Source organism: Struthio camelus, chromosome 1, assembly GCF_040807025.1.
Source record: "Struthio camelus isolate bStrCam1 chromosome 1, bStrCam1.hap1, whole genome shotgun sequence".
NCBI lineage: Eukaryota > Metazoa > Chordata > Aves > Struthioniformes > Struthionidae > Struthio > Struthio camelus.
In genome coordinates, this window is record NC_090942.1 from 149,169,751 (window position 1) to 149,197,208 (window position 27,458).

At 38.4% G+C, this 27,458-nt stretch overlaps 1 protein-coding gene across 1 annotated transcript in view; it reads left to right on the top strand.

Annotated features, from left to right (window-relative positions):
• The window catches only part of OCA2 (OCA2 melanosomal transmembrane protein), a 220,710-nt gene that overhangs the window by 68,202 nt on the left and 125,050 nt on the right, over positions 1 to 27,458 (top strand). The window contains exons 9-13 of the mRNA XM_068923152.1: positions 2,134 to 2,191; positions 3,780 to 3,852; positions 12,779 to 12,936; positions 14,610 to 14,692; positions 15,045 to 15,198. Coding sequence (XP_068779253.1) covers positions 2,134 to 2,191; positions 3,780 to 3,852; positions 12,779 to 12,936; positions 14,610 to 14,692; positions 15,045 to 15,198 — 526 coding nt within the window. The remainder of the gene's footprint in view (positions 1 to 2,133; positions 2,192 to 3,779; positions 3,853 to 12,778; positions 12,937 to 14,609; positions 14,693 to 15,044; positions 15,199 to 27,458) is intronic.

A 27,458-nucleotide genomic window follows, 5' to 3' on the forward strand; every position in this document is an offset into this window, starting at 1 on the left:
CTTTAGGAATTCATAAAATCATACATTCTCAAAAATAATGAAATGGAACTGTAGTGTAAAGACAGGGAGAACAGACAAGTAGGGGAGAGAAAAAATATGACTGAGCATTAGATGTTTTCCATAAATCACACAATACCAAAAGAAGTTATCCGTTGCAAGGTACTGATAACGGGTTTTTTTGGTCATTCCTCCCTTTTCAAACCTTTGTAAAATATTCTTCTACCTCTGCCTTGCTTTTCATCACAGCATGGCTATCTGCTGTTTCTGGAAGAACCAACCTGACTGGCTTCCTCTCTTCACTGCCTTCTCTAGATTTTTGTTCTGTATGAAATATGTATAAAGTTTCTACCATTTAAATTTGTTGTAGCCCCTTCATACCCACTTTGCCTGTGGCCTCATATTTTAACTAACTGTTGTCTTTTCTGCCTGTTTGGAGAACTCTAATGAGAAGAAGGAATCTTTAGAAAACAATGTTTTTCAAAAATGGGTCTCCAGTCACTCACGGTGTTTTCAGTCAATGAATTTGATTTAGGAACTTATTTCCACTGTGATTATAAAATATTTCTGACTCTCTTCAGACTACTCTACTTTAATATTGTGTTCTACAGCGTCTGTCAATGCAGCTATTTATTGCGGTGCTTCCTTCTCAACTAATTATCCTAGTAACTTGAAATGTTTTTCTTCTTGCTGTCATCAGGCTTAAATCAAACTGTACATTTGTCATTCTGTCAGGAAAGCAAAGCAGCTTTTAAATGTTTACTTCTGAAAAATATGATGAGAACATCAATGGCTTCAATTAATAAAAAGATTTAATAAGGGCAACTCATTCTGTAAATCAAGACATCTGTGTAACATACTGATGGGCAATGTGAAAAAATAATTTATTGAGTTGCCTTTTATGGTAAGATACAAAAATGGTAATTTAAAATTGATAAGTCTTAATATTTCATATTCAAGAGCACACATTTTCTACATCTAAAATTTTTATTTAGACTTTTTCTTACTTAACCCGCTAAATAGTGAGCTCTGACACTTCAGAAGATTTGATTGCACTAAAGACCTAGATGTGGGAATTCCCTCAAAGTGCACAGATGTGCTATGGAAAAAAATCTAGTTCTGCTTGTCAGTTTTTCTAGAGATGCTCATGAAGCATATTTGCTTTAAAGACGTACTTTCAAAGCTGAAGGAATCTTAAAGTTCTTCCCATCTTCCAACTGTCTTTTCCCAATACCTTTAAGGACACATTTTGAGCTCAATTTTGAGGAAGTATTTCATGATAATACCCCTCTGTGCAACAAGTAAAATGTGTTTAGAGCCCTGTCTTTAAGCTTTTATGTAAGGAAGCTCCACTGACGTTCAAATCAGTTCCAGATTTGTAAGGACTATGGTCCTTAAAGTAGGCCCCCAGTTTGCCAGGAACTGCAAACTGACTAGCTTGTGATGGTGTACGTTGATGCTCTACTTGAAATTGGGCTTTCAAGCTAGCCACGGGATTTTTCGGAACAGTTTCCCACTGATCTGTCCTTGCAGGGATGCCCCCTCTGGGTTAGAGGACACGTGAGCCCTCGTTGTCCACACACCAGCTGTGACAGGCCACAGACTGATGCTGGGGGAATGAAATACTGATGTTATTAGCTGCAACTAGCACTGGGGTGTCTGTGATACTAGCTTTGGCTCCTGCCCCCATTCATCCCTGTTTCCTTCCCTGGAGATTTGGTAACGCTGGTCCTTCCACCCCGTGGTGGCGAGGGGCTGCAGCTCGTCCTCCCCTGCGGCGGTGCCAGTGGGGTAGCTCTGCAGGCAGCCAGCGGCAGCAGCAGACAAGCGTCTCTGCGTCCCAGCGCCAGCTTGTGCTGCCTCTTCACTCCGGTTTCCCAGGATGTAAATCCTCCTTCCCATGCCGCGAGATTGGGCTGGCAGCAGAGCAAGGGCAGGAGGCCCTTGTTGTCACGTGTAGAGCCCAAGCCCTTGCTGACCCTCCATAGTGGTGTCTGTACTATGAAACAGACCGTATGGTGTCACCCGTAGGTGCTTAGCATGATGTTTCTGAAAGGGTAGGACTATGAAGAGAATAAAAAAGATTTTTTTAAAGTAATTTGATCTAATCATTCAATAAATATTTTTACATTTCAGATGCTGTCTAAAATTCCTAAAAGTTTCAGGCCTTCTTATCTTTGTAGTTGTCTGCTCGGTAAGTATTGGATCCTTTCCTTTTTTCCCCCTCCTGTTAAATTCCTTACAACTAGTTCAAAATGAGGTGTGATATTTGGTCTTAGCTAATAAAATAATGTTTTAATGTTTTGCCCTTCGGATGGCAAAAAATGAAAATAATGTGCAGAGCCTTATGCGTACTCGGACCACTCTTCAGAGTACTAGTTGCCACCTTGGACAATGTAGTAGGGCAGGGAGCTGGTTTTGAGGAGGCAGTTTAAACTCCAATTTGTATGTCGTTAATATTTCCATAGGATGAGTCTTCAGATACTACTACTTAAACCTGGGGAATGTTCATAGGTTTCCCCCTGCCAATATGTTTACCTCCTCCATTTAAATGGCCGTTCTCTTACGGAAGAAAATAAACCATATAAAATCTTTTGTGGACTCTCCCCTTTCCTGAGTGGCTGTTGAAATACAGTAACTGGGAGTAGTTCCTGTCAGTGAGTTCTTGCAGCCACTGAGGAAAGGCAGAGCCTCTCCGAAATAAGAGGATTGAAAGGAAAGTCTAGAAGAAGAGAGAAGAGCATATAGCTGTGTCCTCTTGGCAGACCAAAGACCCCAATATATCTTTAAAAAATCTCTCTCATCCTCAGTTCTTTCTTTCCCTGTGCACTTTTCATCCCCTTTCAACAGTCTGTATCCCTCCCGTCTTCCTCTTGTTAGCCTCATCTTTCTCCAAGAAATATGCTCTCCTTCTGCCTATGAACTTCAGGCATGCTTTTTGTTTTCCTGTCCCATTCCTAACATTTCAGTCTGTCCTCCCCCGTTCCATTAGGGCTGCTCTTAGTCTTTGTTGTACCTCTGTCACCACATAAGAGCATCACCATATTGGCTTTTAAATTTGCCCATCTTGTGATGCTGTGAGGCAGCTAGAGGCAGATGTCGAGTGGCTCCTTTCCTGGCTCCTCTCCACTCACTGCTCTGCAGTAGCAACATAAATGGCACAGCTGGAAGATGCTGGGAAACAGAGCAGCTGTCAGAAAAAATGTACCGGGGAACATGCACCAGCAATCACAGCATTCCACTGTGTGAAAGACAGAATAGTGCAGAAGGCAGGCAGCTTGCCACCAAGGGTTGCTGGAGCACAGCGCTCTGCCACTGAAATCTTTGAAATCAACAAAGCCTTTGGCTGCAAAACTTGCAAAGCATTTCAGAAGCTTAGAATTTATCCTTTTAACTGCTATGAGGAACACAATTTAGGCTGGCAAGGTTTCTGTATCAGAAGACAAAAAAATGACTTTCTGTATTCCCTCAGATGGGAATGCTGCTTTCCAGATAGATCCTTAAGATTACAAGTTTGTTCTAAGAGGCAGTTGAATAAAATAAATCAAGTGTATGTCTTTGGCAGTAAGTTTAGGGAATGAGCATTACTTGCCCTTGTTATGTATCCCACGGCAGATTTTTCAGTTGTGGGGAAACATACCCAAAAACACTGAAAACAAATTTAAGATATATTATACAGTTTGAAACAGTTTTCTTTAAGTATTTGAAGTAGGCTTAGTAGATATTTTTCAATTTTTGTATTAATTTGGTTTAATGCATGTTTGATTTTTATCTTGCCCTAGATTTTATTTGGCATTTATCCAGAGCAAGGTATGCCCTGGCAGATGTTGGCTGTATCACCTCTGGAAAGCTTCTGTATCCTTCTCATGAAAATTGAACTGAAGTTTCACTGATAAACTGGTTGAAAGGCTGCTTTCTATCTTATACCCTGAAATAATTCAATGTCGTCAGAGCCCAGGCTGCACTTAGACTTCTCTTTTGATGTAGGCCACAGTCCTGCTCCCCCAGGCATTTTGAATAAATCCACTTGCCTGGGAGAACTTATGGTTTCCATCTAGTCTTGTTGCATGAAGCTGAGCGTGAAAACGGGTTGCAGCCCAGCTGGCTCAAGTCCTAGAAAATAACTGGGACCATGGTTAGGACATGCACCCAGCTGCAGTGACTACTCCCCGCTCCTGTCTGGACACTATATGTGCTTGGACTATGATGCTACCCAGTGAGCTCCTTCAAAAGTGGCAAACTAGCTGGTTCACAGATATGTTTCCATAACAGTTTAGCCCAGTCATAGGTTTGGACTGTAGCCTGTAGATATTTTTCAGTGGAGGTGCAGATTCCCTTAGAAACTTTCCAGGCATAAGTTATTCAATAGTGAATTCAAGTCTGCTGATTGTCAAAGAACTCTTCAAGAGAACCAGCAATAGAATAACCAGAAATAAATATAATTCACTGCAGGTGAATGAAGACCTGAAAGTGAGAAGTCTTTGAGGGATGAACATTTGGTTAGTAAACAAACAAAAACTTTTGCAAAAAAATTGCATCTCTAGTTCCCATCTTATTTATAGTTTTATCAGACTACGATTTCCTTGGTTTTTTACTCCACTAGCCTTCGAAGGTGATTCAACTATAAACGTACTTCAGAAGCATCTGGTAGGTGTTTGCTTGTTTTGGGAAGGTACAACTGGATTTAATTTTTTATATGCTAAATTTTTCTGTTTAACTGGGCAGGTCCACAGCTTTGAGAAGGGAGAGTCCATTTAAATAGATTTGTTTTTTAGCATTTTCACTGTTGTCATTAGTGGCACAATATCACACTAGTATTAGCAGGCTAAATGAGGAAGAAAAGATTAACAGTTGGGGGTCATTTATAGTAATTAGATGTTGATTGCTTGCTGGAGGAAAGCAAGTGAAGATGTAGTAGAACCAGTGACAGCATCAACTGCAGATAGCCACCAGCAGCCTGTTCACATCAATATTTTCATCTTCCTTTCAACTGTGGTTGAAAGCTCCTATTATTATATATATGTGGTCATGGACAGCATCAGGGCTATAATGGCCAAATCTGCCAAATCAGGGTGTATTGTCAGCAAGTCTTTGTGTGGAAGTTTCAGTCAACTGTCATATCATGTCATATCACAGTTTGAGGATCTGTTTTCTTTCCTCAGATTTTGGGTTGGAACCACAGTTGCTGCATTGTAGACATTGACTTGGTAACCAGTAATTCCTTTTGCTTATTCCAGAGAAGTGATATGAGTACTACCAAGCATTCCTATATTTCACTTTTTACTTATCATGTCAGAATGCTTTTAGCCAACTAGCTGTCAGGCAGTTAGAATTATGGCTTTCAATTTCCTTGCTCAGCAAACCCAGAGATGAAGCTCCTTAATTTTTGTCATAGGTGTTGAAAGCTGGACATTCTGTCCTCACACTCCTATGGTGAGGTTCAGTGATCTATGACAAAAATGCATAAAAGGTAAGCAGTCCAGCAAAGCCATGCTTCATTTTCAAGGTGACATGGTAATTCAAGCAAAGGGTCCAGGAGAAAGATTGAATTTTTAGATGAGGTTTGGAAAAAGCATGAGCAGTTCTGAACCACATCTCACTGTGGCTGCCAGTCTTTGTTTGTGTGGATGCAAAGTCACATGTTTGTCCTCCACTTTGTTACGTAGTGAAGAAAGTATTCACCTTTTTGGCTAGGCTTGGATAATGTTAACTATTCACAGAGCAATGTCAAAGATGTAATTTCTGTTGGCTGACAGACTGCAGTATTCCCAGTGGACATTAGGAGCTCCTCTCTGAATGTGTACAGCAATTTCTTGGTAAACTGGCAGGTGTGCTGCAGTAGTCCTTGTCACAAAACCCTTAGAGGTTATGATGTCAGACTGCTTTGAGTGGAAAACAAGTAACAGCTCATATAATGCTAAATTATGCAAATGAACAGTCTTTACCGCTCGTTCTTGTCTAAAAGCTGTTAAGAAGTACTGAATGGGTACTGACTGCTGTATACTTGATTATTTAAAAAAAAAAAATTCGTTCCATTTCTATTTCTTTTCATAAATGCCCAGGCACATGGGCACGTGTGTTGTGTTTGTGCGATCTCACGCAGACAATGTCTGCATGCACTAGAAAAATACGAAAAATAAAAAAACAAAGTTGGAAATACTTCTGGTTTCACATCGTTTACATCATCCTAGTGTCACTTACATATTTATGGTTTTCCTGTCTTGCCTATTTGATCTCAGATTTGTTTGAAGGCAGGCCTTTTTGACGCTGACTGCTGAGAGAGAGCTATGTCTGCTGGGATGGGGATCACCTGCTTTCCGTATGATATCTCTCCATGTCTTTTCCATTTGCTCTAGTTCTGTTTAGTGTTTTTCTACTTTCATCTCTTGCTTGGATTTACTCCGCTTCCCATTATCTTCTGTCTCTTGTTCATAAGCCCACTTGTATCTACCTTTGCTTTGACCATTCCCTTAGATACAAACCTGGCATGAAGCACTAAGGTGGATTGGCTGCAGTTTCTGAGAACAACACGTAGCCTCCTATGAATTAATAGAAGGTTTCTGAGTCTGTAAGATGTGTTTTAATACTGGTTTCCCTATTGGCACCAGATCCATATTCAATGGACTTAGTACGATTTCCAAAGTAGTGGTGTTTTTGTGCCTTTTTTCCACCACTTGGGATTTATCGACTTAAGTTGTAGCACTCAGGTCTCTAATACCAGAGAGAACTAGATAGAGAGAACTGGCTGGAGGACCATCTTCTGCAGGATGCAAGATTCGATAACTCTATTAGAGAAATTCTATGAAACATTTTCAGATCTTTTGCTGAAAGGCTGTATGTTAAGTGGGAAGCATCAATAATTAAGAAGATGATGTTCCTCTGGAAAGCAGATCTTAAAAACAGAAGAAGAGATATAGAGTCTGAATAAATCCCAGCATTTCTTATTTTAGTTACAAGTACTTATTCTAAAACATTATTTTCTCTAACCGTCTGGCCATTCAAACCTTTAAGTAACCTCACTCCATTAACTAAATAACCACGGAAAGAGTAAGAAGTATTTCTTCACTTCACCCCTACTACATAAGTTTTCAATTTTGAAGAACATTATGAAATGCTAAACGTACTCTTTGGTCCTGTACTTCTCTTTGTACTGTGTTTCTAGTAATTTCTGCCTGATCTAAGCAAAATTTTTAATTTTACTCAAGCACTGTGGAAGAGTTAGCTGGAACAGAACTGTGCACTGGCCTTTGGAACAGAGCTAGGCTTTCTGAAATTGTAAAGTAATGGGGATTCATAGATGCTAATAAGGAATTATGCAATCAAACTGTGCACTAGCTCGCTGTCATTTAAAGAAGTGTCTCTGTCTTCCTGATATAGTGCCTTCTTTTCTTGCTCTGCCCCTGACATAATTATTCCTATTTCTATATTTCTCAATACTAGAAATGTTTGCTTTTCATAAGAAAAGGGATAACATCTTTCAGCACATTTCTAAGACACTAGGCTCACACCTAGCTCACTGAGCTGTGAATTTCCATCGTTAATCTATCCCTGATAAGTCTTTCAGTAACATTCTTGTTTGCTTCCCTTTCAAAAGCCTTTGCAGTGTGCCAGTTCCTCCTACATGTGAGGAAGAGTTTCCTGAGTTCTTACTAAACTCCTCATTCCTATAGCATTTTTTCAACCAGACCTTCAGATTCTGCTTCATTGGCTGCCTCTACATGTGGTCCCAGTCAGTCTAGGTGAACCAGTTTCATTTTCCTTTTTTGGAGTGCTCATCGAAACTTACCTCTCTTATACCCAAAACCTGACAATAACTAGGGAGTGGATTATGAATTTTTCCCATATTGGCCAAGTATTTTGTATTTTTTTCATATATGTTTAATTCCTTTCAGTCTTAATCTGCTTGTTTGCTTTATCTGTTTGATATCTCATCATTAAACTTTCTGGAGTGAGGACTGACAGTTTGCAAGGAATGTATTTGCACAGCAGCTAATGTAAAGGGTTTCTTACTCACTTGCTCTTTAAGTGCCACCACCAGAAAACAAAATTTAAAGGAGATAGGTACAATATCTTAAGTCAAGGCTGAATGGGTCTACTGTCAGTCCAAATCAGATGAAGTCAGAGATATCACATTAGCCTGTTAGTGCCCATTTTCAGTGACTTACCTCTCTCCTTAGCAGCTCAGAGAGATTTCATGATGCTCAGTTCAGAATTAAGAATGTAAATTCAGAAAGTAGTAGATGTATTGCAATTGTAGTAATATATTGAAACTTAAACTCTAAGGCTATTGTTTTAATTTTAGTTGGATTCATTGGAACTTTTCAGAACAATTCCACATATTGAGGGTGATGGGGGAGGCTATAGACCAAGAAGACATCAGATGGCTAAATGTACCTTATTATCACATTCCTAGCTGAAGTTGCATGAGATGAATGATCAGTGCAACTGTGCTAATCATGGTGCAAGAAAAGGTCACTAAGAAAACTTGTCATCATAATGCCAGGACCATCAGTGGTACTGAAAAATCACATTTCCCCATCCATGAACCAGAAGTATATATAGAAAGAGAGACTGTGATGAAGAGAACATACTCAGAATTTAATATGCTTTTCTGACTCTGTGGAGGTCCTGAAGAAATCTCCCAGGGAGCATAAAGTAATCGAATGAATAAAACTACTTCTCTACTCCCTTTGAATTTATTCTATTTTGTTACCATAGTCCTCTACTGTCAGATACTCCTCAGTCATTTTTCACTGCAGAATACATTTAAAAATCTTCTCTATTTGTCAATGCTGTTGGAACTGTACTAAGCATTTTGTCCTGCAGGCAGTGTTCAAGCTACTAAGCAGGTAGGTGAGAACTGGGACCACATGTAGAGGCAGCCAATGAAGCAGAATCTGAAGGCCTGGTTGAAAAAATGCTGTAGGAAAGAAAGGTTTATTGAAAACACAGGAAACTCGTGCAATGGAGGGAGCGCCTAGAGGAAGGGTGGGTTCCAGTGAAACCAGACTGCTGATGCTTTAAAAAGAAAAAAGAAAGCTATAAAACATTCTTCAGATAGGGAAACCTAGCAAGTACAGAAGAACATGTGGTTCAGCACGGTGCATTGTGAAGACATAAAAACACGCCCACTATAGGAAAGGAACAGCAATCTGCAAGATTAAAAGAGAAAACTTCAAGGATCAGTGTAGAAATAACTTCAGTTAAGGACATATATGAAAGTAAATACTAAGATCCAGTATTTATCTCCTTTAAAATGTTAGAAACTTAAGAAACCAGCATGAATGACCTGCTCATAAATCTGGATCAATAGTGTAATAAGCACCTAGGAAACCTGGTGAAAAACAGTGGACATAGGAATCTCAAAGTATGTTTCATAACAGGCAGAGTAGGTGATACAAGCAGATGCTAAAGAAAGCATGAAGTCAGCCGTCTGCACGGAAATGTAATAGAGTATTGCTGTCAATTATGGCATTTCAGTTATTACTTCATAGAGTGAATAAATGCCATGATGAACGGTGAAGCAGGGACTCAGTATTTAGGGTGTGACTTATCTCAGCTACCCCTGAGTTAGTCAGCCTAGGCTCTCTTTATAGTTAATAGAGAGAAGAGATGCTTTTAATGAGCGATTCCTTTGATCTTAATGTGACGGTCTAAAGTCAGGCAATGAATTACGTCCTAAAAGCGCTCTTTTCAGTGATTTTAAAGGAAACAGAGTGACTAACTCAGATACGGATGTCCACAGTATAGAAGTATAAATTTAGGTGAATGAATGCCAATTGAAATGTTTAGCCACTGCCTCCTGTTCCATCATGTTATCTACATAAGGCAGAAAAAAATAAAGTGACGTGAGATGGCTCTCGGACACCTTAGAAACCCTTCTAGGAGCAGCAAGTCAGAAAACCCAGAAGGGGAAAACAGCTCTCGGTTTAGTTCTGAGCTGTGGGCCCAAACTGGTTCCAGAGGTAGACATAGAAAGGCACAGTATAATGCTGCACAAAGCATATGCAAACCCAGATCCCTTGATAGGAGCAAAATAATCCGCAGCAGTAATATAATTTCAAGAATGGAACTGCATAAAAATGAGACAGCTTAGCTGAAATGAAATAAAAATGACAGCTCCAGCTGTAAATCTTGTCTAGGAGCTTTTTTTTTGCATGAAAGGCGTATATTGGAGGAGGCAACATTATAAAAAAGGCTCAGGAAAGACCAAAAATCTCTGTGTGGTTAAATTGCAGAGTAAGAGGCAATATTAGAAGTAAAAAGATAGTTTTCCCATAAGTTAAAGTCACAGTTTAATGATTAAAATAGAGAAGAGATCACATTCTGGCAATTTAAGTGAAATATAAAAAAAGATAAGGTAGAACAAAACTATTCCGAGGAACAGCTTGGTAAAAAATTTCATTTTGATTTATATAAGTGTTGCTGAAGTTTTCCCCTGGTTTAGTTTGATTCTACCTTTCCTAAAGGCTGTGATCTGCTGCACTATAACAATAGAATTATGACACAGTCTCTAAATATTGTTTGGAGAAATATAACTCTGAGGGGATTTCAGCTCTTAGTGCCTCAGTCCAGACCTTTGAATGATGTTCAGTTTCACTTGCAATCAAAGGAGAACCTTTTTCTTTGCTAGGGCTCTTTCTGGCAGTTTCATAGATGCACAGGAAGGAATAGAAAAAAATAGAATCTTAAGTATCCTGATCTTTGTAAGAAAAGCAGGAAGGAACCACTATTTTTCAAAATAAGGTTTCACTTTTTTCCCCTTTAATCTTAAGCATCCTTTGTAATAGCTTCTGAATGTGTCGTCTAGGTAATTACAGGATTTATTTTGAAAGTACTGCTTAAAAGGGAGCTGCCATAATTTTGTGCACCTGAAGCTTTTGTAGACATAAATTATTGACTACGGTCCTAATAAAATTCAGACCGTCAGAAATGTCCCAAATCATAGGGTTAATGACTTCAGGTCGTCAGGCCTTTTCGAAGGTATAATTAATGTCTCCAGTTAAAGCTATAGACATAGTTCCAGTGGAGATTAATATCGCTGTTTTAGGACACGGAAGAACTGTGATGCCGAGTCACACTTAAAACCTTCAGAAACTGTTGTAATTTATATTTATAGTTGCTAAGGCCTGCGTGTAAATTCTCTTGTTTGCAATTGTTCTCCTAATTTGTTGCATCTGTTTTTTTTTTTTCTTTTAATCCTTTCCTGTGCAATTCTTTTAAGCAAACAGATGCCTGAGGGGGTTCATTGTTTATGGATGGTGTCGGAGCAGCCATGCAGGTGGTGGCTCTGCTTGCTGTGCTAAGCAGGGTGGCATTTATGTTGCTTCACAATGCATGGGCCAGTCACCCGCTGCTAGATCTGATAGGAAGTATTTCAGGTAAGAGTGGGAGAGACATTTCTTGTCCAGATGCGCTTTTCCTGCTGGGAATATGGAAAGATGCAACAATTTGCTTTTAAAGCTTAAGGAACTCCTCGTAATGCCACAGCAGAGCAAGAGCCCGGCCTGTTAGCGATGGCCTTACTGGGGCTCACTGGGAGGCAGGATACAGCACTGTACTGGATCCCCTCTAACAGTGTTGTGTTTTTTCATCTCCCGTTAAAAATCTCTGAATTCTATGAGCAATGAAGCGTCTTTCTCAGAAGCTTCTATTTAGTTATATAATCTTGTACGTTTTTCCCATCAAATTCACTCTTTGTAATATGCTCCGTTAAATGTCAGATACTAAGATCCTTAAGACACTCAAGGATGTGCTCATGTCGCATGATTTCAACAGCACATGTATGTGTAAAATCAAGTCTTTTCTTTCTTGTCTCAGGAAATTTATTTTTTTTGTTGGTGATACCTTAACTTTCTCCCTGGTCACAGACAGTAACAAAACAATTGCAAAGTCATTCTGTTGTAGTGACAGAACAAATGTGAAGGGGTTAAAAACTCAGGCTTTCCCTTTTTCCCCAAACCCATACAGACGCTTCTTTCTCAGCCATGCCAAAAATAGATACCTAGCACTACTGAGTTTAAATAATCCTTGAAGCACTGGAACTAGTGGAGGCAAGCTTGCAATAGATTTGTGTATCATGGTTGCCTGACTTTCTAATTACATTTTACTGGAAGTGCAGTTTGACCACACCTCATGCTCGATATCTGAGGGAGGGGAAAAAAAAAAAGGAAGAAGAAGGAGGCTGGGGGAGAAAGAGATCATGACTACTGGGAGAAGCTTGAATATGCGCCTTTTAGATGTTAGAAAACTTGTGAATGATAGAGATCTTGGCCAAAAGGAAATTTGTCTGGCATGAATAGGCCATTGATTCTGACTCAGTTTTTCCTGTGGTTGCAGCTTCCACAATGTTTTCCCCTGTACGAATTCTATGATGTTTACGTTGCTGAGCTAATGCTACAGCCTTTCATCCAGTACACTTAAAGAGCTTTACTTTTCTGTATCTCTGTGTATTTTCATAAACCACTTTGGAGCATCTACAGTGCAGCTGTAGATCTACATCTACAGTGTCAGCTGAAACCGTGAGCGATCTCAAAAGTCATTAGGAAGGGATGGATGTATTCAGTGTGATGCTGTATATCCTGTTTCCTCAGGAAGCTAGGCTAAAAGAGTGGTGGTTGGTGAGGAAACAAACATCTATTTTGTTCTTTGAATAATTTCTAAGCGTTTTAAATGTGTTTTCCATATCAGTTCACTAATTTATGGGTTTTTTTCCCTAGAATTTGTGCAGTCTTATGCTCATTTTTACTGAAGGCTTACACCTTAACAACTTTATTGACAGCTATGAATCTTACAGACTTTCATGACTCTGCCCTGATGAAGTTAGATATAGGAGGACCTTTTGTAGCAGATGTAGCTGGTCAGCAAACAGAGGAATACATTGTAGTACAAATCAGCCAGACTGAAGATGCCGGATCAAGAAGGAGATGCCAGCAGCAGGTAATAGTCTTCAGATTTTCTTTCATTCTTTCTAAGATGTGTTTTAACACTTGTATCTCCGTCACCATTGGGTGGGTTAAGCTGGTCGTGCTTTTCCATACTGTGAAACGTATATCAGCGTCACCTTTAGCAGCATTATTAGAATAGTAGTGAAGCTGCATTTTCTTTCATCTTTATAGATTCCCTTTAGCTTCCTGCACCATAATTTTGTTAAACTTATGCCTTTGGCCTCACACTTAGCGTAGAGGTTCTTGTGTTCAAAACTGGCAAAATTTCGAAAGTGTTTTTGAAAGGAAAAAGTAGGCTTCATCATTGAATAAATAACATTGTGAAACACAAACAACTGCCTCTGGTTCTGTATATGTGGATTGGCCTGTTTCTATCAATAACAGCACAGCTGAACAATGTCGGTAGTATTCCCACTTACACTGTCTACGGCACAAGAACGGTCCCACAGCCTAGCAAACAGTACTATAATGACAATTACTTTCTTAAACCAGCAGTCCCACTGACGAGAAGACGGCTCTAAGTTGTGCTGGTGGTAGGGATCCCCAAGGAGCCCTCCTGCTGCTGTGGCAGGGCCAGAGTACAGTTTGCTCCAGCAACCCACCACCTGCCGACACACCAGTGGTGGGTCCTCACATGATCAGAGGAGTAGCTAGCCAAAATAATCTATGTCTAGGGAACTCAGATATTTCTTTTCATCATATATTCTAAGTTATCTGGTCAAGCTGTTTTTCTGCACTTTGCAGGATACAGGGTCAGGACAGGAAGGAGAATTTAGGCTAGAGTTAACTGAGTTTTAAGTATCCCTAAGTTCCTTTTTATTAAGAAAGATACACTCTCTGAATCTACATTTGAAGATCCTATTTGGGTAAACTTCCCTGAATATCACTGTAGCGTAAAAGTAAAGTTTCAGAAAACTTTTTTATTTGTTTGTTTGTTTATTTTTTTTCGCATGAAGAGCAAATTCTACCATGTGCTCCTCTTAATGTCTGAAGTAGGAGGATGTTTCTGTGCCTTTCATCCACTGTACCTCATATATATATTTTTTTCCCCAGGCTTTTTTAATTCAATTTGGGAGTGAACTATATTGCTGTATCTAAGAGTAAATATCCTTGTTGTTTAGAGGACAGGTCAGTCAAGGGATGGCTGCCTGCAGGAGAATGGTGGAGACTTCACTGGCTTTGGCTGTTTTCCCCTACACATTCCTCTAATGCTGTCCTGGCAGGTCTCCCCCCTCAAACATGCCAAGGCAAGCAAGAGAGTGTCTTCACCATCATGTTGTAAAAGCACCATTCTGATGGGCTTTAACTCTTTTTTTTTCTAAACAATTTGAATTTAAGAAGAAATATCTTAGAGCTGCTGCGGCACCATGCAGAGCCCAGAGGAGACTTGGGCTAAGGGCTATGCAGGTTGTGGCAGTGCTCAAAGACAGCTGTGCAGATAGCAGTGACTCTGTATCCATGTGTATCCATATCCTCTGGCAAACCCACTCAGGTGGAATGGATTTAAGCTGGTATGCATGATGTATAGAAATGTTTGTCCACAAATATTTCTCCTAAAGGCACAGAAGACAGAAAAAAAGAGATTAAAAAAAAAAAAAGAAATACAGAGCCATATATTACTTTCACTAATTTTTATTAATATTACCAAATTTTACTCTATTGCAGGTTGTATACAACTGGTCACTACCCTTAAGTTCAAGAAGAAATCAGCAAATCATCACAACTAGAACCTTTGAGATACTAAACAGGTTGGCTAACAGGCTAGAAAATGATCCATTGAAATAGTAGTTTACATAGACGTGACTGCAATGGAAAAGATAATTTGAAAAGAATCTATCACTGCCTTCTTCAGAGGGGCAGGAAAGCATGACTCTTCCTTTGATTTTTAAATGTATTTCCAAGGCTGCTTTGTACTTGAGTTACATTCCAGAGAATGCTATCTAGAGGGCTAGAGTTAAAATATTTGAAAAAGTTGCTTGCAATTTAAAAACTGTAAGACAAATGCATATATGTATATATATTTAATTTAGAATTATTGCATAAATAAAATTAATGGTCTTTCATTTCATAAGGAAGCAAAACTTCCCTTTCTTTCTCCAGAGGTGCCATCTTTGTAAACATTCAAGCTTTCCTACAGGAGCCTGGGAGTGTTCCTCTCTCCATGAAGTATCAGTACCTGCATGCAAATATAGAGGCACAAGTAACAATTGCATCCATCATCTTAGTAGGTGTCTATGTCCTGATCATACTGGAAGTAAGTCATGTTTTGTGCTTTGATTTTATTTTTCCCCTTCATTGTATCTGAATCCTTGCTGTAACTTCAGTGCTGCTAATGGCATGAACAAAGTTCTCAGGTATGCTTGAGGAAATTATCCTGAATTCAAACTGATTCTGGCAAGTTATATTAACATTGAGCAGCTCTTGAGTATTTTTCTATTAGGACCTCTTAGTGTTTTTATATTTTTAATAGGATTATAGCTTGGCTGTGAAAATAAATCTTAGTTAAAAAAGGTGGGGAAAGTCTTGGCTTAAAAACTAATTGACTTAACTGACAAACGTGTAAAAGCAAAAAATGCTTTGGTTTTTCCTTTTTCTATGACACCTCACATGCAAACTATAAGTTTAGTGTACTTTTTAAAAGGTTAAACTGAACACACTCTTTAATATAAGTGACATTTAGAAGTTCTCTTCCTATATTCTTTAAAGAGAAAACGGTGTTTGAGTTAGCACGAAGCGGTCAAAGGACAATGAACTTTAAAACATATTGCAACTTCATTCCAAAGCCTTGAGGTATCATACCCAAATCAAATGCCTCGTACTGAAGATGGAAAACATGTTAGAAATAGCACAGGGCTCCAACAGAGTTCTTTGAACCAAAAGCAATTACTGTCTCGTTATCTTAAAATAAAGAGGAGATAGAGGGGCCCACTTCTTTTTCTTTTTTCACGTGGGCACACACAGCCTCAATAAATTGTCTCAGATGAATTGCATCTGATTTACACGTGTACGTAACAGAGAAGTGAATCAAATCTAGAAGACGCTTCATAATAACCATGTCTAGCATGCTCGTTATTCTTCTGTATCCCTTGTGCACTTAAGTTTTTCATCCTGTTACCCATTGAAATGGTAAGTAAAACAGCTGAATCAGATGTCAATAATAGATGCGTGCAACATGACAGATGCTTTAGACATTTAGATTACGCAGTTCAGGAACGGTGATTTATTTATGAGGTTAACACTGGCTCTATGTACTTTTCAATGGACGAAGAGATAAAATATTAACTGTGAAGAGGGATTGGATTGGATTTTGATTTAAATATACATAGGCATGCACCACAACACCAAAATAATCTTAATACTTTTTAATGCAGCTTTTATTTTCAAAAAAAACCCCTATGCAATCCTTTAACAATTGCAAAAACATCAGCTTTTTAATGTGTGTAATGGCTGAGGTTTTATGTTTGCATCCTAGAAAATCACTTTGGAGCAATTCGTGTGCCAAGGGAACTACAGGCTTGAAACTAAAAAGCAAACCAAGGAAAACATGCATTTTCCTTTCATTTTTAAAAAAAGTTTTAAAGTAACTCATTGGTTTATTGCTTCTGTGAAAGAATCAAGGAAAAACTCATTTTGTCAGAAGCGTTATTTCTGCAACTTGAAGGGTAATAATAGATCATGTGTGTTTAATTAATTTCTTTTAAAGATCTTTATAAGTAATCTTTACTGAATTTTAAAATGTTTAGTTACTTACTGCATCATGATTTTAGCTGTTTTCTCCATATTATTTGTACAAATGACAAACATTACATCTAGAATAAATTTTAAACTATAAATACATAAGCTGGCGATAACTAATATTGAAACAAAACTTGACTGTTGTTTGGCTCCCTCATGAATCCCTTCCACGGCATGGATGTTAATATTGTTAGAACATGTACCAGTGGCCTACCTTATACTCAGTATTTTAAACTTGAGTTGCCTGAAGTCCTGATTTCTCAACACATAACAATCTGCTATCCCGTTAGTAGTTATCGCTGTCACAGAAATCAATTGCTGGTCTTGCTGCAGGACTGACCTTTCCCGGATTTTCATTTTCTGTGCTGCTGCTCCTCTTCTTTTGTCTGTCTCTTATATTTTTCTGTTTTACTCACCATCATTAGCGTCAGTGTCAGACAGTGTGGGCACCCAAGCAAGTTTTAGAGCTGTATATTCGCATTGTCTTATAATGATCAAGAAAGGGGAACCATTTTATCTGTTACGGCTCACAAGAGCTGTCCCAAGCCATGCCTTTCACTTCTCCTGCACAGTCCTTTTCCTCTGAACAGGAACCCCAGATCTTGTGCCTCTGACCTCTGCAACTCCTTGCTCTTCATCTTTTAATCCTTCCCTCCCATTCTCCACATGTCCTTTGCTGCCTCAGTCACTGCAGGCAGTAGAGCAAGCTGTAAGAGTTTCTGCATCCTGCAGATATGAGAACAAATTAAGGGAAGTGCACTGACGAAGTAAGAGATTGGTATTGAAAAATGAAATATATTTGTTGTAAAATGTCTCCTCCTCCACACTCATACCAGTGTAAAGATATAGGGCAAATTCTGTCCTGAAGCAGCTGTTTACATCTATGTCGACATCAAACCTCTAGGAGCACAATGCATGTCAAGTACAAGTCCTTGTGGATGAGAGAAGTCTTACTGTCTCAAGACGTGCTGTTCGTCAGAAGACATATTTAGCCACTGAATCTAGTTTCTTCAGGCATTTGTTTTAAGTTTTCTTTTAAAATGGCAGTCTGTGATTACATGTTATGTATCTCATAAAACACAAACATCTTTCCTGTAAAAGGAGGTTCCTCTTTTTCCTCTTTATTTCCTAATGATTTCTTTCATGTGCTCAGCACAAATACGCGTTGCCTTAGTTTACTCTCCTATTCTCACCCTGGAAGTCTTGGTATATTTGCCTTAACTCTTTTTATATGGACATCTCTTAGTTACATTTTCTGCTTGAAGTCTGTTTTTTTTTTCTTTTTTTTTTCATATGCCCATCCATTCCTTCTACTTTATAGGCTTGTTGAAACCGTTGAAGTATTTGGTTTTGTTCTGGGAAGCCTTCATTGCACAGCAAATGTAACGAAGTGTATGTTTAAACAAGACAGATGTGTCAGATTTACCTTTCTTGATCTCAGCTCTACCTTCTAACCCTTCAAGAGTGCTGAGGAATGTAGATAAGATAGACTACAAATATGTTTTGACATTGGTCTATGGGGACATCTAGTATAAGGTGCAGATGTCAAGTGTTTTGCATTGATGTTGATTTGATGTACTGAATTAGTACAAGATAGATTCTTTTCAGTCTTGATGCTTAAAATGTGTTGCCTGTTTTGACTGAGAATTTGAAAAAAAAACTCAGACCGAAAATCTTAGAAAATTTACTATTTGAATTCCCAGGTGAAAGAATGAAGATGCATGGAGCAGAAAAGTATATGTTGTCTGTTCTACACATTCTTTGATTTCCATTCTTTTTCCAGCAAAGCTCTTTTCTGTATATATAACTAGAACAATTATTTACACCTTATTCACTCAAATTCAGTAAGCAGCGGTATATGATTGTTTCTGGTCATACAGCATAATCGAGGAGAAGTGGCATGGATAAAATCTCTTTGTTTCCACTTTGCAATCTATTAAGATATCTTTGACTTCTCCCCCTTTTCCTTTATATAAGTACATGGCTAATGGGATAATATGCTGGTTATCTTGAAAATAAATGTTTCTACCCATCTACATCTTAAAAAAACATTTGTCAATATTATAAATTTTTATTGATATTTCACAAAGTTTCTTGAATTGATAAAGTTCTTATTAGTATTTATTTACTGTGCATTTGTGGCTACATTGGAGCTATTCAAATAAAAAAATATAAGGAGGTATGTGTAACAGGTATTTATTATTACAGAAAAAAAGATCATTAGCTTGAATGAATTATTCATTGTGTGCCCTTCTGCAAAAATTTCCTTTAATAATATATTTGTTTTCCATTGTGGGTTAAAATGGAGTGTTAGCTCTTTATGGTATTTAAATATGTCAGAAGAAACAAATACAAAAGTAATTGTCTTTTAAAAACTATTTCATAAAAGATTTTCTCTAATTAGAAATAAAATGCAGAACAATAGTCATTTTATTAAATAAAAAAAAAGATATTAGATACCAATAGCACATCAAATGGCAGAACAGTGACAGCAGCAGGTATTCGAAATTCTGTGAGAGCCTCCATAGGACTTGTTTTATCAAAGCTATCATTTTATCAGAGCAATCTTTTAGTCTCACATCCTGTCCTGTAAGTAACCCTAAAAAAGATCTTGCAGAATATTTCAAATGACTTTTTAATGATCTGACATCCTGAATAACATTTACATGTCCATATTTCTCCTTAAAACACTGATATACGAAAGTGCAAAATCTAGCCTTAAAAGCTCTAGCTTTTTACTTTATGAAGCATGGACTTATGATCACAATTTTTATTACTTTTATGGAACCGGAGAGTGTCACTTTCTTTCCATAATATGTTTCCATTATTAACTATTTTAAATTATGAATAAGCATCCCTTAGGTTTAATTTCTTTAATTCAAAGTAGAGTGATTTTTAATGGCATCTAACCAGCAGAAATTAATTATATACAGTAAAATTTTTGCAGATTATAGTATGTGGTTTAGTCTGACCGTTTGTGGGCTGGCTGAGCCAATGTATCCTTGCAGGAAGCATTTTTGCAAATGAAATATTGTGTTTGTTATTACTACTGTCTATGCTCACGCAATCCGCCTTATGCTTATTTCCAGTAGTGTCACTATTTATTTGCACAGGGAAAATTATGCAGCTGAGAGGGAACAGGAAAACAAAAGACAATATTTGCTAGTGTACAAAATGTAATACTGAGTGACTGCAATAAACTGATCTTGAAGGATAATTTTTCCAATGAGTAAACCTGTAGAAACCAGTGATCAGCTTACTGTCAGCCATGCTGACATGGTTTCTCACGTCCCATCCATTCTCATATTGATATTTGTTTAAATATAGACAGAGGGTGGATTAAAGTGTTCCCACCTCCACATTTATTCTACCAAAAGATTGGTAGCAAAGGGACAGAAGAAAATCCATAGCGTCTATTGGAAAAGACAGTGTGAAAAAGAAAATCGTAGCTGCAGCTCTCCCTGGCTTTTGTGGGGAAGAATATATCCCTGCTGCTTTTATTTCCAGTCATGGTATGACAGAAAAATTGTGAAGAGGAATTAAAACAGTGCTTCAGCTGCTGGCAGAAAATTAGGAGGAGATTATCAGTACAAAGAGTACTCTCTTTGGCGAAGAGACTGATCTGTACTTCACAGGGCAAGATAAAAGATTGTCCTTGTCCACCCTTTTGTCTGGCGGTGAGAAGGAGCAAAAGAGCGCAAGATTAGGGCAGATCTGGAAAGCCTGTGTCCTGGGGTGTGCTAGCCAGCTTCCAGAAGTGCAAACATGCTTTCCTGAGCCACAGCTAGTGTGTGCTTTTCCTTCCCTCCAGGAGAAACTGCTCCTCCTGGTTGCAGGACAGAAGAGACCATCTTGATTATCTCTGTCACCTAATACAGAAATGGAATTAAGAGCTAGAGCCAGAGTCCGAAGACCAAACTCTCCAGCGCTAGGCAGTCATCACAGCACCTAGGTTATAGACTCTGTTGGTTACATGGAGTCTGAATCCAGGATAGAACAACCTAAAACATGAAATCCAGGAGAAAAATCTACCTTGAAAGTATTCCTTCTGCTAAATGCCCCTCTTCTCCTCTAGCATTGCAGAGGTGTTTCAGAAATCATAGGCCATTTCCTATGCTTACTCTGGCACAGGCTGGAAACATGGTTCCCTTTGGCTGCATCCTTCCCAGGCAGGGCTCTCTTTTGATGTCCTCATGACCCTAAGGCATCAATATTATTTGAATGTCTCCTTCTTCTTTCTTTCTCTTTTTTGTTTCCAGCTCAAAATGTGGAATATAATGAGGACTGTCTTGCAGTCCACACGAGTAATGTTTTTAAGACACGAAACTAAAGGTGGATATGGGGAAAGCTGTCAAGGCATTGCTGGTGCTGGAAGTGGCAAAGCCCGCTGAGATAGGTGCTGGAGGATTGTATAGAGCAAAGGCATCCAGAGATAGGATAGATCTGTCTGTCCTGTGCCTGAGGGTAAGTTATTCCCCCAACTGTGTGATAGATGTTCTCCCACAGAGTTGCAGAGGCCCCCAAAAAAGTCTGGGACTGAGCTAGTCATTAAGCAGTGTGGAATATCAGTGCTTATAGTCATTTCTTGCCCGTCTTCGGTTTGGGGCAGGTGACAAGACCTCTGTGCATTTGGAGAGACTCAAAATGACTTTAATGCTCTAAAGGAGCATTACATGTTGCTCCTTATATGAGGAACAGTGGATCAGTACAGATGAGGTGCCGGGATTTCTACCACTTGGGTAGAGCAGAGACACTGCCAGCAAAGAGGAGACAGCACCAGTTAAATAAATTACAGCCATCTTTTGGCTGCTTGTAACTGCGACTAAGGAAGCATAAAGGAAGCAAAGACAAAGATAGGAAAAGTTTAAATTCAAACAAAAATATAGTAGAACCGCAACCAAAATCCTCAGCACGATCCTTGCTTGACATGTTAAGGGAGTACTTTTGTTAATGAGATTGTTAATCCAGCATGAATGTGCTGATTTTATACCCGTTATTGCCTGTCTAATTGTTAAATCTGTTTTGGTAGAAGTCTATCTCTGCTTTGTGTCCGTGTGTGTGTGTATGTGTGCATGCGCGTGTGTTGTGTATGTGTGTGTGTGCGCGCGCATATGCGTGCTTTAAAGAAAAATATCTTCTCTTAGATGGCATGGTACTTCTGTAACATGTAAGTTGGCCTTAATTAAGTGCTTAATAGAAAAAAACTGCCACTGGATGGTGCTGCTTGCTATTCTAAGGACAAGATGAGATTGTCAGCTCTAAAAGATGTTGTCATCCAGGCTCCACTTTTCGTAGAATGCTATTTTTTCTGTAATAATAAGAGTGATATTTTCAACACTTAATGTAAAACTAATTTCCAGATGTCCATTTTCTATTCTCTATCGCCTTTTAAGACTAATTTTGAGCTGTATTTGGTGAATTTGTGAAAGATTGCCAAGCACAAATGTGCTGCCCTGCCTTGCATACTATGTACGTTGTTTTTTTCTGATTGAGACAGGCAATAGAACATTAAATTAGCTTAATTGAATGCTGCTGTTCAGCTCCTGTCCTGCCTAAGGCAACCAAAGGGGTAGAGAGCCATGAAGTCTTAAAATTTTAACAAGGTGCTAGAACACACATACATTTCTAATGCACACAAACGGGGAAAAGAGCCATTCGAGCTTCTTTTTGGGGCCTCAAATGATGTCTTCCTTCAGCAAGAGCAAGGGCAAAAAGGAACAAACAACCAAGACACAAAAAAGGTAAGGGGGAGACTTGGAGGGAGATCTGATGGAACAACCTAAAGAGAAAAAATGCCAGAGACGAGAACTGGAGTGAGAAAGAGAGGAGACATCAGGGACAAAAGACTCACCAGAGCTGCTCCCGGTTAGAGCAGAGAGTTCACTAGGAAGGTAATTAGGGTGCTGCAGTTTGCCATGCTGTTCATAGCGCAAGGCTGTAATTCTGCATGGGCATATTACGTTACTGTTAAAGATGACTAACAAAGATTCAGAAAGGGAAACTAAAGTAGGGTTGTGCCTCGCTTTCTTGACTTGCTCTGTGTAAATTTCTTTACGGTAGACATTCACAATCTTGTTAGTCTTGAGGATGCTGAGAAAACTGGGGAAATATAGATGGCGATATCTTCTTCAGCTTCCTGAATTCTTTGCTTTCTGATGAGAAACAGCAAATGTTCCAAAACTACAAAGGCTTTTCTAGACCGAAAAATGGTTTCTAGGCCAGCATGTGTTTCCAGGCCAGCTTGTTGATATCCAGCAACTTTGGTCGCATCAGCCCACAGTAGCAGTCTGATTTGTCATGTTTTACCCAGCAACATTAGTCCTTTAGTAGCTCATTGGCTTGACCTCTGTACTTTACTCATATAATAAATGTTTTTTTTTGTACCTAAAATGTTACAGGAGTGAGACTCACGGGGACATAAAAATGATCTTTATCCTGCCTTTCCACAGGACTCTGCTTTCTATTAATCCCAGCTGACTCAAGTCCCAGATTTACAGAACCTCAGCCTTTTTGTATCTGTGTGCCTCTGTCCGTTTTCTCATTAAGACAAAAATCCAAATTTATAACAAATAACGATGACACACTTGGTAAATTTGGCTCTGAGAGCTCATGAACTGCCATATGTGGTGAGATTTCCCTTTCCAAAGTTTTCTCAGGTTGTATGAAAATAATCTTATATCAGAGCTATCCTAAGAGGTAAAGACTGGAAAAGAGCCACTGGTAGCTGTAGTTATATAGGTATGACAGACACCTCTTTTTGTATTCTGTATGAATCAGGGAGAAATCTTTACTATGTACAGTGCTATAACTTTCCATCTCCAGTTCTCATTGGCAATATTCTGAGCTGGGAGATTATTTTCAAAATCAGACTGTAGAAGTCAAGCAGCTGTTTTAAACCTCAGGATATAGGAATAAACCCTCTTCTGGATCCTCTGGCCAACATTTGTACAAATGCCATTTCCCTTCTTCCTTTAGACTTTACTGTTTTCTCTGCTTTTGCTTTTCCCCCAGGTTTCTGAGGCATAAAAATATGAGTTTCAAATACAGTCTTGTTCACGTCACACAGTAATGATATGTTTACCCTTGCGTTACTGGAGGGCCACTTTAAACTGGTTGGTTCAGTGTCCATTTTTTTGTAAGAGCAGCAAGCAGTGAGGTTACTGAAGAAGAAACCTCGTAGACAATTAAGACTGAAAATTGTTCATTCAAATTCTTTGATGTTGAATAACAAATAACTTTGCAAGATCCAGGACTGGCTTATATATTTTCTATATTGAAGAGGGGGATGAATTAATCAAAGAATTTATTCACATAACATAATCTGACCTCCTTCTCTCTCTCTCTCTCTCTCTCTCTCTCTGTGCACTGCTTTTTACATGTAGAAAAAAATGACGTTAGCTGGTGAAATTTAATCACAGAACTGTGAGGCTACCTTTTCTAGAGAAAAGCCAAAAAATATTCTCTATTTTGTATTTCTTAGCTTCGTGAGTGAAAATGCCATAGGGGCAAAAGTGAACCAACACACGCATTAGGATGCCATATGATATTACTTTTAATCACCTGCTATTTAAGATAATCATCTTGAGTAACGCTATCTTGTATTATGAATAATTGCATTAGGAAGTAGCAAATGCTGCCTTCTATGCCTTTCCCTTAAGGCAGGGTTTTTTATACCATGACTCTCTCCACTGACATTGAATCGGAACAAGTAATTTGGCACACTGTCTGAGTGAAAATGGATATTATAGCAGACTGTCATAGATCAGTTCTTTTTTACCTTGGGGTTGTGTAGACATTCTTCAGAAATTACATAGTTTGCCATAGAATCTAATGTTTCTATTTTAAAGAATTAATCTTTTTGCATTGGGAATGTGACTTTACAAAGAGTTTATTGAATGTGCATTGAATGTTATTTTCATAGACTACAGAGATCAGCCATTTATTGAATATTAATGAGAATGCATGTTAATACTAAAATAGGCAGCTTATATTTTCAAATCCACAGACCTTTCCAATCCGTATTCTTAAATGGTCTTGGTCACATGTTTTATGCATATGATTGTACTGTTATATTGACCTACCATGAAATTCCTTGAAAATGAGGAAGCTATTGGTCTCATTACTTTTTAAAATAAGGCATCCTTATGTACCATGATGCAGGTTTGATATATTTTGATTTATGAAGACGAGTTTAATAATATGATTTTCATAAAAGTTTAACTTAGTGTAAAGTCTTATTTTATGGTTTGCATGGATGTGTGTACAGAATACATATACATAGTGTCATAGTCTGCAGACAAAGAGATAAATGTCTATTTTTGCCATTGCTGACATTCTGAAGTGTTTTGTAGTCACTTTATGATCCTTGATGCACGTGAGCTTTCAGCAGCTGTACCCTATGTTTGCCACAAGAGCCCTGCTGCTTTAGCTCGTCTCTGAATACTGCATAAGTTCTGCTTTCTAAACTGCACCAAGTAACTCTCTTTTACTTCTTGAAAATCCCTGCAGATTTTACTCTCTCTTGCTTAAATAAGTCATTCTAAGGCAATTAATTTCCTCTTATCATTTCTTTCGCCCAAGTTGTCTATACCTCTGCCGTAAGGGGTTCCCAGGAGGTGGGAAGAGTGCCCTGCAGCTGAAGCAGCAACAGAACTGCTTCTGCCAACCTTGTGTAGGGAGAAAGCAAAAAAAGGAGGAGGGCTGAGGAGGGGAAGCATTAGGCACCATCATCAGCTAAGGGAGAAATGTGTTGCTATGCCTTCACTAGCTGCTATTGGTTAGACTGCCGCTTTAATATAGGTGAGCACGAAGAAAATCGAGTAGATGCAATTGCCTCCATTGACCTTCCTTTTCTGCTGTTCTGTTTCATCTGTACCTGACTATATCCTGTATTTCTAGTTTATTGGTTTATATTCTATTGAGATTATGCAAATTCCCTGAAGCAAAGCAAATTCTCATACAACTTTGATGCCATTCATCTTTGAAGTGGATCTACCGCAGGGCAGAGTTCAAAGTACGGAGTTCAAAGTTTTTTTGGCCCTTGTGTTTTTTTAATAATTATATTACTAACAGAGTTAGGAAAAAGAGACGAAGTGGAATTACTGTTATTTTTCTGTAAATGCCAGGTTTGATTTCAGCTCTGGATGCCAGTTCCGGGCTTTGATGTTAATATTCCAAACAGTAAGTGGATCAAATCCATGTCAGACGAAAGACTGAATTTTTGTCTGTATCCTGCTGAAACAGCTGGACTACTCCAGGACAGTGCAGAGCACCAAAGCTTATAAAGTATATGACAGCAAACGATAAGATAATCTCAGCCGAGGTGATCTGACTGAGGAACATATTTCCAGAGGCTGCCAGGCTAATAGTTTCTTGATTATCTTCAGGAAACACAAACTCTTCCTCTTTGGGAAAAAAACAAACAAACAAACCCTTTTCTACTATAGAGGATATCTTGTGACCCAGTAAACCCTTATTGAAACATAAAAATGAATAGCTATAAAACATTAAGTTAAAAAAAAAAAAAGCTATCCTAAAGCAAGTTTTATTCCCCTTCTCTCCTTCCTTATCTCCTGAAGATAAAGAATTGAACTAGAGACTTTATGAAGTCTAAGAAGGATTTGGCTTTTCATTTTATAAGGAAGATCTCAGCTACTTGGAGCTGGGTGGAAAATATATAAAACCCATATGTGGATATACGGTTGGGAATAACTGTCTCCCATTGGAACGCAGCAGCACTGCCATTCTATCATATGAAAATAGATTTCTCAGTAAAATAAATTTTTTAATGCAACAGGCTTCACTGAAGAAAAAATGAATAAGAAATGAATTGAGGCTGCATTTGAAGCTTTACATTAAAGTCACTGACAGTCATCCTTCAGCTGCCATTTATCACTTATGAAGAGGGACTTGTGAAAATAAAATATTTGGTATGATGTATCATTTATCAAATATCTTCAGAAGCATATTTTAGAAATATGTATGCCCTAGATTTCGGCTGTGAAATAGCATACAGGCCGCCATTTACTTGGCTTCTAAATAGTTTCCTTTTACCTCCTGCAGCTCTTTACAAGATAAGGTCTTTGGAATTTTGGATCATTTTTACAATGCTATTATTGCAGCCTACCCAAAGGTTTTATGAACTATTTGCAAACATTTTAAAGCCCTTTTGAACAGATAAAGAAATTTCAGTCTGGAAAAGGTCTAGGTTGTCTAAATCCAGTTTGCATTAAATGCTGTGTATATATATATATGTATATGTTTAATTACTGTAAAGTACAACATACTTGTGACGTAAATGATTTGGGATACTTTGATTTCTTATGTTAAAAATAACTCCTGAATTAAGATGATAGAAACTATCATATCGGATAGTTTCAGGAAACTATCATACATGTGCTGATCATTCAGCACATTATCACACAGCAAACAATTAGGAGACAAACTACCTACAGACAGTTGTGAAACAAAATACTCACTGAACCAGTTTTTCTAATCTCTATCCACTATCAACTGACCCTATAACAAGACCCTGTGGTGTTGCAATTGCCACTGCCACGTTGTTGATGTTATTGTTGATGCTGTTGCCTCCATTGTTGCAGCTCTGAATGTTTTCATTACTTATATATAATTCTGTAAATATTCATTCCTCCTTTTTAATTAATTTAAACGCAAAGCTTAACTGATATCCTGTATCAGTGAGTTCCGGAAACTGGGTTGTGCATTGTGAAGGGCAAAATCTAGACTGCATTGTTTTCAGTAGCGGCTGTATTGCTCATT